The following is a 14,926-nucleotide window of genomic DNA, read 5'->3' as shown; positions in this document are numbered from 1 at the left end:
ATCCTGCAACACCTGTGTGTGTGTGTGTGTGTGTGTGTGTGTGTGTGTGTGTGTGTGTGTGTGTGAGAGAGAGAGAGAGAGAGAGATAGAGATAGAGAGAGGGAGGGAGGGAGAGAGAGAGAGAGAGAGAGAGAGAGAGAGAGAAAACATAAGATATACAGTAAAGAGAATGTGAGAGACATTCGGAACCAGTGACATCATTCAACATGACACCATGACACCTCACATTGTACTGAACAACAACAAAAGTTTCAGCCAGTCTCCCTTATTGCCCCTTTCATTCTCTACACATGGGTGAGGGGGAAGGTTATTGCAGCAACCATTGTGCTGCACTTCTGCCAAACATACTAAGCAATACACACTTTCTTACAGTGACAATGAAGAGAATGATAGGATTCAAATACAACAGAAGATTTATAGATACAAAGGAGTTGAAAGTGGAAAATTTGTGCCAGACTGGGAGGTGAAGCTGGCTGACGATCCCTTCAGTGTAGGTGCACACCACACTCAAACTCTTACGGGAATAGGCGAAATGCCACGAGTAATGAGAATATTGGAGAGAGTCACTACATCAGCAGTGTGTGGCTCAGTTGAGAATGTGGGTCCGATGGTAGGCCTCCGAGGGCAGTCCGTGCAGTTGCAATGGCTGGCTTAGTGGTCAGAGCATCTGCCTAGTGAGAAGGTGGTCCGGGTTCAAAGCCTGGTCCAGTACAAGTTTTAAGTGTTCCCCATTGATGTAAATCAATCTCCTCTAGCAGCTAAATATCACTGATCCCTTTGCGTCTTGATTCATAATGGCTGCAGGATCAAAATAGTGTTTGTTCTTTCGTAACTGTCCAAAAGATCATACACCACATATACAGGATGTTACAAAAAGGCACGGCCAAACTTTCAGGAAACATTCCTCACACACAAAGAAAGAAAATATGTTATATGGACATGTATCCGGAAATGCTTACTTTCCATGTTAGAGCTCATTTTATTACTTCTCTTCAAATCACATTAATCATGGAATGGAAACACACAGCAACAGAACGTACCAGCGTGACTTCAAACACTTAGTGACAGGAAATGTTCAAAATGTCTTCCGTTAGCGAGGATACATGCATCCACTTTCCATCGCACGGAATCTCTGCTGCGCTGATGTAGCCCTAGAGAATGGCATATTGTATCACAGCCGTCCACAATACGAGCACGAAGAGACTCTACATTTCGTACCGGGGTTGCGTAGACAAGAGCTTTGAAGTGTCCCCATAAATGAAAGTCAAGAGGCTTGAGGTCAGGAGAGCGTGGAGGCCACGGAATTGGTCTGCCTCTGCCAGTCCATCGGTCACCGAATCTGTTGTTGAGAAGCGTACGAACACTACGACTGAAATGTGCAGGAGCTCCATTGTGCATGAACCACATGTTGTGTCGAACTTGTAAAGGCACATGTTCTAACAGCACAGGTAGAGTATCTCGTATGAAATAATGATAACGTGCTTCATTGAGTGTAGGTGGAAGAACATGGGGCCCAATCAAGACATCACCAACAATTCCTGCCCAAACGTACTGTAGAGCAATGAGTCGCATGTCAACACAAGCACCGAAGTCATCATTATCTTCCGTCAATTGGGCCAACTGGCGGTGAATCGAGGAAGTACAGTACATACTGACGAAACTAAAATGAGCTCTAACATGGAAATTAAGCGTTTCCTGACACATGTCCACATAACTTCTTTTCTTTATTTGTGTGTGAGGAATGTTTCCTGAAAGTTTAACACGCGATCTAGTGTACACCCTGTATAAGAAGATTTATACTATTAGTACTGCAACAGAAACGCAGTTCTCGACTGTGTGGCTGATGTTGTGGTACAGATGAGTGGCCATTAAGCTCCCTGGATGGCGTTTTTACTCCTCAGAAACTTGAGGAAAATCGGATGCTTGTTGACAGGTTAGGTTAACAGTAGGCCTGTGCAGTGCGGTAGTGGCTGTGTGGAGTGGTCACTCCTGCCTGACTGATAGGGTGCGTATGTGTTCATTGCTCAAGTGATTTGGGATATTTGCACCTGTGTTATTAATACACACGAGTAGCCCAGATGCAAAAGCTGCTAACTGCATGAAAAGCAAAACTGTGATATCACGAAAAACTGTCCCATGCAAGCTATCAAATATAAAGACATAATTTCTTTTCTAAAAGTAGGTAAAAGACTAATTGCACAGTATTATTGGGTGAAATCTGAAAGTTTTATACGTTAAAATCTTAAAGGAAATATTGACTTAGCGATTTTTGCACCCGATTTATGCAGTTAGCGGGTTTTTCAAATGTGTCCATCCAATTACAAAACAAACATTCGGTTGCAAAACTGGCTATTCGGTGACATGTTAGAAATGACAGAAAGGTAAATACAAACAAAACAGGTTTTATTTCAAAGGGAAGTCTGGAAAGTCTACAAAAATGGCGTATAGAAATACGAAAGTGCCATTATTTTACCAGGAAAAACTAACATATTTAATGTCAAAAAGAGAACAGAAATGAATGCTCAGCATTAGGTTAAAGAAATACGCGTTTTTGACTTTACAAGACATTGTAAAAAATAAAATTGCATCTTAGTAAAACCTCGACAAAATTTTAGAAAATAATAAAACTGACGGAACCAATGCATCTTAGCTAAAACAGGGACAAAACAATCCTAGAAAATGAAATTAACTGAAAATTTCTTTTATGTGACATCGACCTCAGCACTGCCCATCAACTCAAAATCGCTTCCGGCTTCTACAGGTGGTTTTCAGCTGCTGGAGCGACTCTGACACTGCCTTCCTGCTCGTCTAACGCATCGATGGGGAATTTAATTGCCGTTGGTCGCCTAGTGTTCACCTAAGTGGAGCTCCAAAAGCTGTTTGACATCTCCGAGTTTGGCTTCTGAAAGTTTTACACCAGATGTGATTGGTGTTGGGCTGTTCCCATTGCTGAAATTTTTTCCCCTCTTCAGGACGCTCTTCCCATCTCGAGCTTCAAAGTTGTAGAATGGATCTTCAAGAACTAGACAAATTATCTTGTTTTTGCTTTTCGTGTCCACGTGTACCACAACAGTTAGTGTCAACACAATATTCATTGATTTAATAGTACATTTGTCCGCGGCTCGTGGTCTTGCGGTAGCGTTCTCGATTCCCGCTCACGGGATCCCGGGGTCGATCCCCGGGGAGTCAGGGATTTTCTCTGCCTCGAGATGACTGGGTGTTGTGTGTCTTTCATCATGATTTCATCCTCATTCACTCGCAAAGTGCCGTAGTGGCGTTAAAGAACTTGTGTAGTGGCGGCCGAACCGGCGCCACGAGGGGTCTCCCGGCCACCAATACCATACGCTCATTATTATTAATACTTTTCACATTCTTACCTTTCTGTTTTGGAAACATTTATTTGCTATTGAACAGAACGCCTTCCTGCAGAATTCCTACTGTTTCAATTACTCCCACTTCGTTTGTACCACCTTCTGCATTTAAACCGTCCACAAAATCGCTATTTTCTTCCATTCACGCAAGTACGTCAACAAACATCCAACTGATAACCTGAACTTTGCTTACCGGCGTATATTTCGACAATGCATCGGCAGCGAGAGCTTCATTGTTGCATAAGCGTTCGATACAGCGCAGCCAACCTAACTCTGAACAGGGAAAATATCCCTTCGACTCGCAACAAACTGGAAGGTAGCCTTGAAAGTGTAGATTGGTAAGCCTGATGTCAATTGAACTTGGTGGATTTTGCAAACGTTGGACATTCAGCGGGCTTTGCACCCGAAGACAACGTGTGGTTAGCGCCTTTGGCAACCAAACAATATTTTCTACTGCCAATTTCAAGCGTTTATAGCGGGTTTTGCACCCTGAGGCCTATTCCATCGTGTCGGCGCTGAAAAAATCTGCACGACAATGTGCTCAACTCAGAATCCACAACAAATGCGTTTAGCGGCTTTTGCATCTGGGCTATTCATATGTCTGCACTTGTGATGGGAACAACCGAATGAAAATAACTGATTCAATCCGTTGTCGGAAAAGAAATCGGCTCATTTGCTTGTATGTAGTCGGTTGAAGTGTTCTTCATTTCTTTTGAGTGCAACCAGTCTGTGGTAGGAACCGAATGAAAACAATCTATATAGTCCATTGTAGTTTTGCACACTGACTGAATTACTCGTTCTTTCTTTTCAACTGAAAAACCAATTTGTAGGGATTCTGTCGGTTGAAACACCGACCGTCCTTTCAAACGAAAACACTCTTTGGTGTTTTTAGTGGAGTTCGAGTGAGCCACACATATATTCGTCTGAGTGAAATCTTTACTGTTCTTGATATACATTAATGACTTACCATTCCACACTGATGAAGATGCAAAGTTAGTTCTTTTTGCTGATGATACAAGTATAGTTATAACATCCAAAAACCAAGAACGAAGTGATGTAATTGTAAATGATGTTTTTCACAAAATTATTAAGTGGTTCTCAGCAAACGGACTCTCTTTAAAAACACAGTATATACAGTTCCGTACAGTTAATTGCACAACTCCAGTAATAAATATAGACTTTGAACAGAAGTCTGTAACTAAGGTAGAATTTTCAAAATTTTTAGGTGTGTCCATTGATGAGCAACACAGTGATGGTCCGCTGAAACGTCTGGATTCAGCTACGTATGCAACTTTTGGTGATAAGAATTTCAGTAAATTGGCTTACTATGCTTACTTTCATTCAGTGCTTTCATATGGCATCATATTCTGGGGTAATTCATCGTTGAGTAGAAAAGTAATCATCGCTCAAAAACGTGTAATCAGAATAATTGCTGGAGCCCACCCACGGTCATCCTGCAGACATCTATTTAAGGATCTAGGGATCCTCACAGTATATATATTCACTTATGAAATTTGTTGTTAATAATCCAACCCAGTTCAAAAGTTATAATAGCTATTACACCAAGAGAAAGGATGATATTCACTATGCAGGGTTGAATTTGATTTTGGCACAGAAAGGGGTAAATTATGCTGCCACAAAAGTCTTTGGTCACTTACCTAATAGCATGAGAAGCCTGCCAGACTAACATTTAAAAATAAATTAAAAGAATTTCTAGATGACAACTCCTTCTACTCATTGGCTGAATTTTTAAATATAAATTAAGGGGAAAAAAAGCCAACAACAACAACTTAAACATTAGTGTCATGCAATATTTTGTACAGAGATCTTTTAATTAACCTGACACGTTCCACATCATTACGAAGAGCTCTCAGATTGTGCGTGCGTCCCGTCCGCTACCAGGGTTGCAGCCGACGCGAGGAGGTAGGAAGTAGCTCTCAGCTCAGCGCTTGCCACTGCGCCACCTCCTCGCATCGGCTGCAACCCTGGCAGCCGAGTGCCGAAAGCTGCTCCACGCCAAGGCAACCAGAAACAGCCGCCCCTCTTCCCTATAATGTAAGAAGACTGAACAGTCATTCAAAAACAGAGTGCGGACGTGACGTTCGCGAAGCGAAAATCCGACTCGTTAAAACCGATGCCGATATTTTAGTTCTAAATAACAGGTATTTTTCGGAAACTGTTTGGTCTCGATCATAACAGACATTTTCTTGTATTTTTCACTAATATCTGACAAGTGTAATTCCCCATCCCAACCTCCTCAGATTTAGTGGTAAGATGGCCCAGTGGATAGACCTAAAAAACTGAACACAGATCAGGCATGAGGACAGGAAGAAGCTGTGAAAAAAAAAGAAACAGTGAACAGTCCAACAGTGCAATAAAGAACAGCGGTGGTTGTCGTGTAAGTGGTTATGGCGTTGGACAGCTAAGTGGGCGAGCCGTATTTTAAACTCTCTCTCTCTCTCTATTCGTTTAGTCGGTTCCGACTCTTCGTGACACCAGTAACCAAATCACGCCACATTTTCCTGTCTTGCACTTTCTCCCGTAGCCCTTCCAGGTTGGAACACATTGCTTCTGCGATGCCATCGATCCATCTCATTCCCTGACGTCTTCTTCTAGTCCCTTCGGTCTTCCCCAGCATTAATGTTTTTTCCAGCGAGGCATGCCTTTGCATTGTATGTCCGAAGTAGGTCAGCTTTTGTTTTAACATTAGACGTTCCAGGGAGAAATCTGGTTTTATATGCTCCAATATTGATCTGTTGGTTCTCTGTGCAGTCCATGTAACTCTAAGACGTTTCCTCCAACACCACAATTCGAAGGAGTCAATTCTTCGCCATTCAGCCTTTCTAATGGTCCAGGTCTCACATCCATACATCACAACTGGAAACACCATAGCCCTCACAATTCGTACGGATCTTTGTTGCTACTGTTATATCTCTGCACCTTATAACCTTGTCACGGTTTGACATCGCCTTCCTACCGAGCAACAAGCGTCTCCGGATTTCATGGCTGCAGTCGCCATTAGCAGAGATCTGGAAACTGAGATAACTGAATGTGGTCACTAAATTACTTCGTGCCAATATATATATATATATATATATTTTTCCCCACAAATATGAACTGTCGTTCCGGTCATTGAAACGTTTGTTCTGTTTCTGTAGTATTATATACTGTCGTATTATACATTGGTTATAGAATAGGGAGTCATGTGGTAAGAATACGTTACCGTCGCAAGCAAATGTGATGAATAGTGATAGCGGGCGAGATGCCACATAGACGCTCCCGCAGAAACGAAAACAACAATTAAATGGGTGTGAACTATAACAAAGGAATTCAAGAATCAAAACGGAACGGAACTCCAGAAACGTTAAAAACATATTCTCTGACAGAGGGCAGAGAAACAGTGTGACTGAAGCTGTTGCGTTCCTTTGTTGCAGCTTGTGTGGCAAATTATTACGTTTTCATCATTTCTTTGGGAGTGATCACATTCACACGAACGCCTATAGCTGGCAAACAGGCATATCTCACTCACTTACCAGGCGTTCAAATTAGGTGCGTAGGTAAGAGATTCCTATCATGTGACATACGTAGTGTCTCTAATGCCTTGTACTTCCTTTCGGCTGCTAAGTGAGCATTCGCACAGACGAAGGTCAATGGCCGGGTAGCCTTCAACTATATATGAAGATAGTAACTGTTCCCGAAAGAACACATACCATTGATGACTGTGCAGCTTCTCTAGAATAAATGATAATTAATTAAAACCCTCAGCTGCGAATGCGCACAGGTTGCCCGAACTCTTACGGGAATTGTCACCTTAGTTGGCGCGAGTAATGAGTGGATGGGCAAATATCTATTAGGAACATTACGTATGTAGATTGTGGACAGATGGGAATGTGGGCCTCACGGGAAGCGTGCAAGGGATGACTCCGTGCAGTGGCACTGTTCATCTGTGGCCTCGGTGACTCAGCTGGATAGAGCGTCTGCCATGAAGTACGAGATGCCGGGTTCGAACCCGGTCGGGGCACACGTTTACAGCTGTCCCCATCGAGGTATATCAACAACACCTGTCGGCACCTGAAGGTTTTAATTAATTTTCATTTACAATTCTTGTGGTTCATCTCAAATTTGTTAGGTGGAAAATAAAGCTAATAAATGAAATAAAAGGTTGCTCAGAATGGGGATCGATCTTGCAAACACTGCTTTCTCACCCTTTCTGCTATATCTATCTCTATTAGCGAGTTGCAAACCCATTTTATGCACCTTCTCATTCTTCGGAGCACACAAAAAGAATTTTTCAAGATTTTTTATAGACGTATTTGTACAATGTGGTACTATATACTATTTGTAACCCATTTTCTGAAACATAAATTCCAAAACAAGATTACGCTGTGAATGAGTTTTACAAAAGCAGAAATAGTGTGCTAGCCAGTGACCTCACAGACATCGCATGCATTACTTGGAACGTTTTCAAATTATTCGAATTTAATTCCAGTTTTTCTTCAAAATACTAAAATTCATGAGCAAAGAGCATGTTATGAGCACAAAATGACATAATTAAGCATTTAACGCGATTCCCAGCAAACAATCAAATACTGTATTGGCTGCCTAAAATTATTACAGACACTCGAAGGCATGTGGAATGCTTCAGTCGACAGTAGAGACAAGCCTTCGCTGGTAGTTTTCAACAACTTTATTAATGTTCCCAAAAGTGTTTTACAGCCACTGAAGGAAAGCAAAGATTTCTTTGCACCTACTCAACATACTTCTTAGAGGAAACTTACATGTTCATTCTCACTTTAAGCTGTTTTCTTTTCTTCGTCGTCACATAAAAATATGTTTCCACAAACAGACTTTAGACAAATACTCTTACAGGGGGCGACGCACGTTGATCATTCTTAAAACTAAAATGTGTAAGACCTAGATTAGAACTAATGCTAACGTCAGCAGAAGGATAGGAGAGAAGACCGTGAGGTGGTCCTGCTTCATTCCTGCGATGTTTCTTCAGCCTGCCTTGGGAGAGGTTATCTTAATCTGCACTATGAAGCAGCACTCAAATTTGGCGGTCGGTTTTCCTTTGCCCCATAGCTTCCACATAACATCGTAGACACCCTACAAAGAGAAAGAAAAAAACACGTAAGCAAACTGTAACTGTCTGCATTAAAACAAAGAAATTAGTACATCGAACAGAATTTACATAGTGTGTGTAGACTTCGCAGACTACCTTAGAATACTCCAAGAGAATCTGACAGAAGTAGTTACACAAGTCAAACGTTTAAAAAGTAAAGCGAAAACGGCGAAGAAGTAGACATTGCAGTCATTTGTAAAGTAAAAATGTAAAGAAACATACAAGTTCACACACCTTTGAGATATTTACCAGCAAAGTATTAGAAATATCGTCTACCCTGTCACTCCAAAAAGTTCACGGCTGGATTAATAAAATAATGAAGAAAGATTGAGATGGCTGTTTTAATGCTTCACGTTTTCTACCCAACCCTGTCCCCATTTTAGTACAACGTACAGAACGTTCATATAACCATGTGAAACTGTCATAAAATTTCTTCTTTGGAATTTTCTTCGTTTCGCGGGTCATACTGACTTGAATGTCGGCTATATCGTCAAAGCGTTCAGACTTGAAGTCACTTTAAGCGCTTCGTCGTTTTATGGTAGGTTCGTATTCATTTATCCAAGGATGATCACACATGATGATCTCCTTCCAGAAAAGAATTGTCCGCGTTTTGCATTTCGATCAAGTCGCGGGAGGCATGCAGGTGTCTTGGCCATTGTTCGGAAATCAAGGTGTGCGGGACAAACTAGCATATACTTTTCTCTTCTTCAGAACATTCTGGAGAATGTCTGAAACACTCTGTGATGTTTGCCTGCTTGATTCCTGCGTTGATAGTCCTCGGTGTTGACGTACAGCATTGTTACACAGGCTGAAAAATGGGGGTGGGGGGTGCAACTTATACACTGGCTACAGTAAATGATGGAGCCGACAGTTGTACAGTTGCGTTTGACAGTTCTTTACTTCAGTTCACAACCCCCAATATTACCCAGTGATATGGCCAGTTCACTATTGGTTAATTTTTGATAAGCGTCATTTATACTTAGCAGACAACATCGACATACTGCTACAACAGTTTGCTGTTGACATCTATGAGCAGTAAATACCTAACCACACAGTTCACTACTTCTCATATAAATTAACAGACATTGTCATTGTTTTAACACACAGCCTGTTTATGTTACACTAATTCCACTTCTCAGTTGACACAATACTCTTATTGATAATGACTTCCCGTCTGAAAATCGGCCGTGGACTGACTGAATCGGGACCAAAAATCGAACCTTTATATATCGTCACAATAATACGCACTGAAACTACATATTGTCCGATGTATAAGTTACAGAAATTATAATTGAAACATTTAATTCAGTTAACTGAATACAACGAAAAATTGGTTATTTTTAACAGTTTATCCTGCTATAAAGGTTAGGCAGAATTTTTTTGTTTTAATAACGAAATTAACAAATATAGTTATACAACCAATACTTTTGACAAACCTGTTAACTATTTTGGAGTTAATTAAGGTCTGGCTTTGTGAAAATTGCCGAACTATCAGTTTAATAAGTCACAGCTGCAAAATACTAACGCGAATTCTTTACAGACGAATGGAAAAACTGGTGGAAGCCGACCTCGGGGAAGATCAGTTTGGATTCCATAGAAGTGTTGGAACACGTGAGGCAATACTGACCCTACGACTTATCTTAGAAGAAAGATGAAGAAAAGGCAAACCTACGTTTCTAGCATTTGTAGACTTAGAGAAAGCTTTTGACAATGTTGACTGGAATATTCTCTTTCGAATTCTGAAGGTGGCAAGGGTAAAATGCAGGGAGCGAAAGGCTATTTACAACGTGTACAGAAAGCAGATGGCAGTTATAAGAGTCGAAGGGCATGAAAGGGAAGCAGTGGTTGGGAAGGGAGTGAGATAAGGTTGTAGCCTCTCCCCGATGCTATTCAGTCTGTATATTGAGCAAGCAGTAATGGAAAGGGGTTTTGCTATTTGGGGAACAAAATAACTGATGATTGTCGTAGTAGAGAGGATATAAAATGTAGACTGGCAATGGCAAGAAAGCGTTTCTGAAGAAGAGAAATTTGTTAACATCGAGTATTGATTTAAGCGCCTGGAAGTCGTTTCTGAAAGTATTTGTATGGAGTGTAGCCATGCGTGGAAGTGAAACATGGACGATAAATAATTTAGACAAGAAGAGAATAGAAGCTTACGAAATGTGGTGCTACAAAAGAATGCTGAAGATTAGATGGGTAGATCACATAACTAATGAGGAGGTATTGAATAGAATTGGGGAGAAGAGGTGTTTGTGGCTCAACTTGGCTAGAAGACGGGTTGGTAGGACATGTTCTGAGGCATCAAGGGATCACCAATTTAGCACTGGAGGGCAGGGTGCAGGGTAAAATCGTAGAGGGAGACCAAGAAATGAATACACTTAGCAGATTCAGAAGCATGTAGGTTGCAGTAGGTACTGGGAGATGAAGAAGGTTGTACAGGATAGAGTAGCGTGGACAGATGCATCAAACCAGTCTCAGGACTGAAGACCACAAAAACAACAACACGGACAGAACAAACAAAGCAGTTTGCGCACAGTATGTTTCTATGGTAATGATACAAACGTTTAGGGACGGTAGAGTAAGGGTCAAAGTATGGTACTGAGGTAAGGCACCGAGGTTCTCAAATCACGGCATCAAAAGTTATAAGTAAAACTTAGAAAATATCGTGCACATCCTTAGTTTGTCGACTATTATAAAAATCTATTAAGACACATATTTGTAATAATTTATTTACCTGCTCCACTGGAGACAGGTGCTACATTGACAAGAGCTGTCCGCAATGGGGTACCCCAGTTCCTGTGCACGCGGGGAACCGTCGCTCAGTATTCTGCCGGCGCCCTTACTCCAGAGCGAATCTTTCGGTCTGAGCGGAGTGTGCGCTGTCGCCAAACTTCCTGCCAGATTAAAACTGTGTGCCGGACTGGTCCTTGCAGTGCTCTTACTGGCTTAGTTATTCAGGCAAAGCTTTGCCCGGTCGCAGGTTCGAATCCTGCCTTGGGCATGGATGTGTGTGATGTCCTTAGGTTAGTTAGGTTTAAGTAGTTCTAAGTTCTAGGGGACTGATGACCACAGCAGTTAAGTCCCATAGTGCTCAGAGCCAAAGCTTTGCCCCTGCCAGCACTTCGTTTCCTACTTTCCAAACTTCACAGCAGCTCCCAAGCGTCATTCGTAACGGAGAGAAATCTTCAGACGTTAAAGTAAGTTCGAGCGTATTCCAAGAGAGTGTTGTTACAGGACCATTGCTTTTCGCAATATATGAGGTCTGTTCAAAAAATTCCGGAACTTTGTCCGCAGAATTTTTTTACGCTGACCTCTTACTTATTGTGCATTGTAGGGTGACCAGATGCAATTGTTTAAAAAGGAGGGCAAACAGCTTCAAAAAGGAGGACAAAGGAAGAAAAAAGAGAACACATCAAACGGGTTAACTGCAGATGAGGATACAACCCGTCAGCTTTGCGCAAGTCACGTGACTGCGGGGAATTACCGGTAAAACTAGTAATTAATTGTTACTGATGGTCAGGTGGTGGTTAAATGAGCAATATAAAAAAATTAAAAACATTGATTGTGGTGACAGTGTGGCGTCAATTGTTTTGTTATGTCAACAACACGGAATTGTTTACAAAGCGAAAAACGTTAAGGCCATTCACCTCCCTTCATTCGACACACCGCTATCAACATCAACACTTCAAGCAGCAGCTGACTACATGTAAATTGCACTTTAACCTTCTGAGTACAAATAAATGGAATGAGTATGAAACGATGAAATAAAATCATGACAGTTATTCTGTCGAGTTATTTCTTATCTTTATTGGCCACTGAGACGTACGAACCAGCTCCATATATCTTAAATTCCGCTTCAAATTCATTTCTCCCTTTCGTAAAGCCGGATATTTGCAGGAAAGGACACCAGAAAATGTACTCTTTCGTTTAGGCATAGCCAAATATTTTACATAACTCACTCACTTAAAAATTACACTCACAAATCACACGTACACTACAGGAAGCCAAGCCAATACAAAGCGAAGATACGAAACGAAAATTTTAAATAATCGATATTTGCATTCGCTTATAGGTCGATCAACGATAACATCGACGATCCTGGTGCCACCTACTAACACCGCCTTCGCGCGTGTTTATCACGAAGGCTGTTGTAATGTCTCTTGCAGCGGTCTTTCCGCGATATTTTCAGAAATTTTATAAATTATATAACTCAGTACATATCTCGAAATATCTCTTCTTATCTTACCGATTCCTAAACTTTAATATACGATGATAATCAGTGCAAAGTAGTTTCAAGCCCTATTATTCCTTGGAGCGTGCATTTACTCCATGGAATAGCTTCTCTGCTATCTATGTTTTCTCTTGTGAAAAGAAGGAAGGAGATCTTGCCGATTAGCCGTGAAAGAGAGAGGATGTATATGTATGTATTGTTGAGCTAGTCGCCATCTTGATGAGATTCTGTATGAGAAGGAATTTAATACATGCACTAAACTAAAGTAAGTGTGTTCGCGTATTATTTAACTGATTATTATTGCGCACTGCGCTGTGTTGCACGGGATCAGTGGGGAACGACTGATTTACTCTGGACGAACCTGCCGTTTTGTATGCTCAAGATATCCAGTTTATTACTTCAAATAAATAGGCTAACACGTCTTACCAGCAGATCTCCGGTCTTCCCCATGTGATCACCGAAAGTTAATAATTATTACAAACGTTTTCAGGAGATCGACTGACAATTTGCGTCGCACCGAGACTTCGAAATTGCTTCCCTGCCTTGTGGAATTTAAGTTAAGCTCAATTTAATCAGGATAGAACAGTATTGAACTGTGTAAATGTGATAAGCCTGCTTTGTGAATGAAAATTCCCTTAATATACGCATGTTTTTTACTATCCTGATCAGTGAAGCTAAATCAGGCCGGTGTGAGAGAAGTTTTTTAAATTTTAGATCCCACAAAAAAAAAAATTAAACTGTGCCAATACTTAAAGTATTTAAGAAAAGAGCAATAGAAGGGACGAATTGTAAATTGAACTGTATTATGCTCAACTTTGCGAAAAAGCCGGACACTGTAAATATCCGCCCGGACCCCGGACAAAGAGCTAAAACGGAGGACATGCCCGGATTAATCCGGACGTCTGGTCACCCTAGTTCATGGTGTCCTTCGAAGTGCTCTCCTCCACAATTGATACACTGCTCCGAACGCCGTTTCCACTTCCGGAAAGCAGTCTTTGTCTCGCCATATTTCAGGCCGTTCCCTTTTACATTTTCTCGCGGGCATCGCATCACGTCCCAATAATACCATCGATTAGTAGTTTCTCACTGTGACACAATTCATGAGGAACTAATTTATTAATAGTTCAAAATCACAAAAAAGGTATCAACGTGGCTGTGACGTCTGAACTTAACCTGACGAGCTTTTTTTGGTTTTCCCGACCCATTGTGAAGACTGAATACTGGTTTCGGCATCATAACCATAGACCAACGACTCATCACCAGCTGTGATTCTCTTAAGGAACATCTCGTTCTCATTTGCGCGATCCTAACAGGTGTACCGGTATGAAATGAGCGTTAAGACACAAATGTGTCGATACTGAATATTTGTTGCGAAGGAGCCTTAATTTTTTTGTTTGTTTGGTTGGTATGACATCTGTCAAAGATATGTAGTATACATCAAGTCACGGAACAAACAACATCATGTGTTTCCATCGTGTTAACAATGTCGAATTTTTGTACCAGGAAGTGATGATTTGTGGAAAGCATTAATTTTTTCTTTTCATTTGAAAAAAAAGTGCTGCAGAGTCGCATCGAATGCTTGTCGAGGCATATGGTGATCGTACTCTATCAGAAGCAACATCCAAAAGATGGTTTCAACCGCTCAGAAATAAAGATTTTGATGTAAGAAATGAAGAACGTCGAAGACCACCAAGAAAGTTCGAAGACGTCGAATTGCAATCAATATTGGATGAAGATGATACTTTGAGTCAGAAGCAAATGGCGGCAATGCTAAATGTTGCACAGCAAACAATTTCTGACCGTTTGTAAGCTATGGGAAAGATCCAAAAGTGTGGAAAATGGGTGCCACATGAATTGAATGAAAGACAGATGGAAAACCGAAAAATCATTTGTCAAATTTTGCTTCAAAGACATGAAAAAAAATCAATTTTGCATCGAATTGTTACTGGCGATGAAAAATGAATTTATTTTAAGAATCCTAAACGGGAAAAATCGTGGGTTAATCCGGGACAACCATCAACATCGACTGCAAAACCAAATAGATTCGGCACGAAGGCATGGCAAAGTAACTTTTTTACAGGACAGTGCACCTGCACACAAAGCCAAACTGGTTCAGGATAAATCAAAACACTTGGATGGGAGCTGCTACCCCGCCCGCCGTATTAACCAGACTTGGCCCCTTCCGAATACCATTTGCTTTCA

General features: G+C 41.2%; 1 protein-coding gene across 1 annotated transcript in view; it reads right to left on the bottom strand.

Moving 5' to 3' along the window:
- Positions 1–8,043: 8,043 nt before the first annotated feature.
- LOC126292012 (MD-2-related lipid-recognition protein-like) overlaps positions 8,044–14,926 on the bottom strand; it is a 46,915-nt gene continuing 40,032 nt past the window's right edge. Inside the window, exon 4 of the mRNA XM_049985804.1 lies at positions 8,044–8,477. Within this exon, the coding sequence (XP_049841761.1) occupies positions 8,370–8,477 (108 nt within the window). The 3' untranslated portion in view covers positions 8,044–8,369. The remainder of the gene's footprint in view (positions 8,478–14,926) is intronic.

This window comes from Schistocerca gregaria, chromosome 9 (genome assembly GCF_023897955.1).
Source record: "Schistocerca gregaria isolate iqSchGreg1 chromosome 9, iqSchGreg1.2, whole genome shotgun sequence".
Lineage (NCBI taxonomy): Eukaryota > Metazoa > Arthropoda > Insecta > Orthoptera > Acrididae > Schistocerca > Schistocerca gregaria.
Note: the sequence above shows the minus strand (reverse complement) of the source record. Positions and strands in the feature narration are given on the sequence as shown.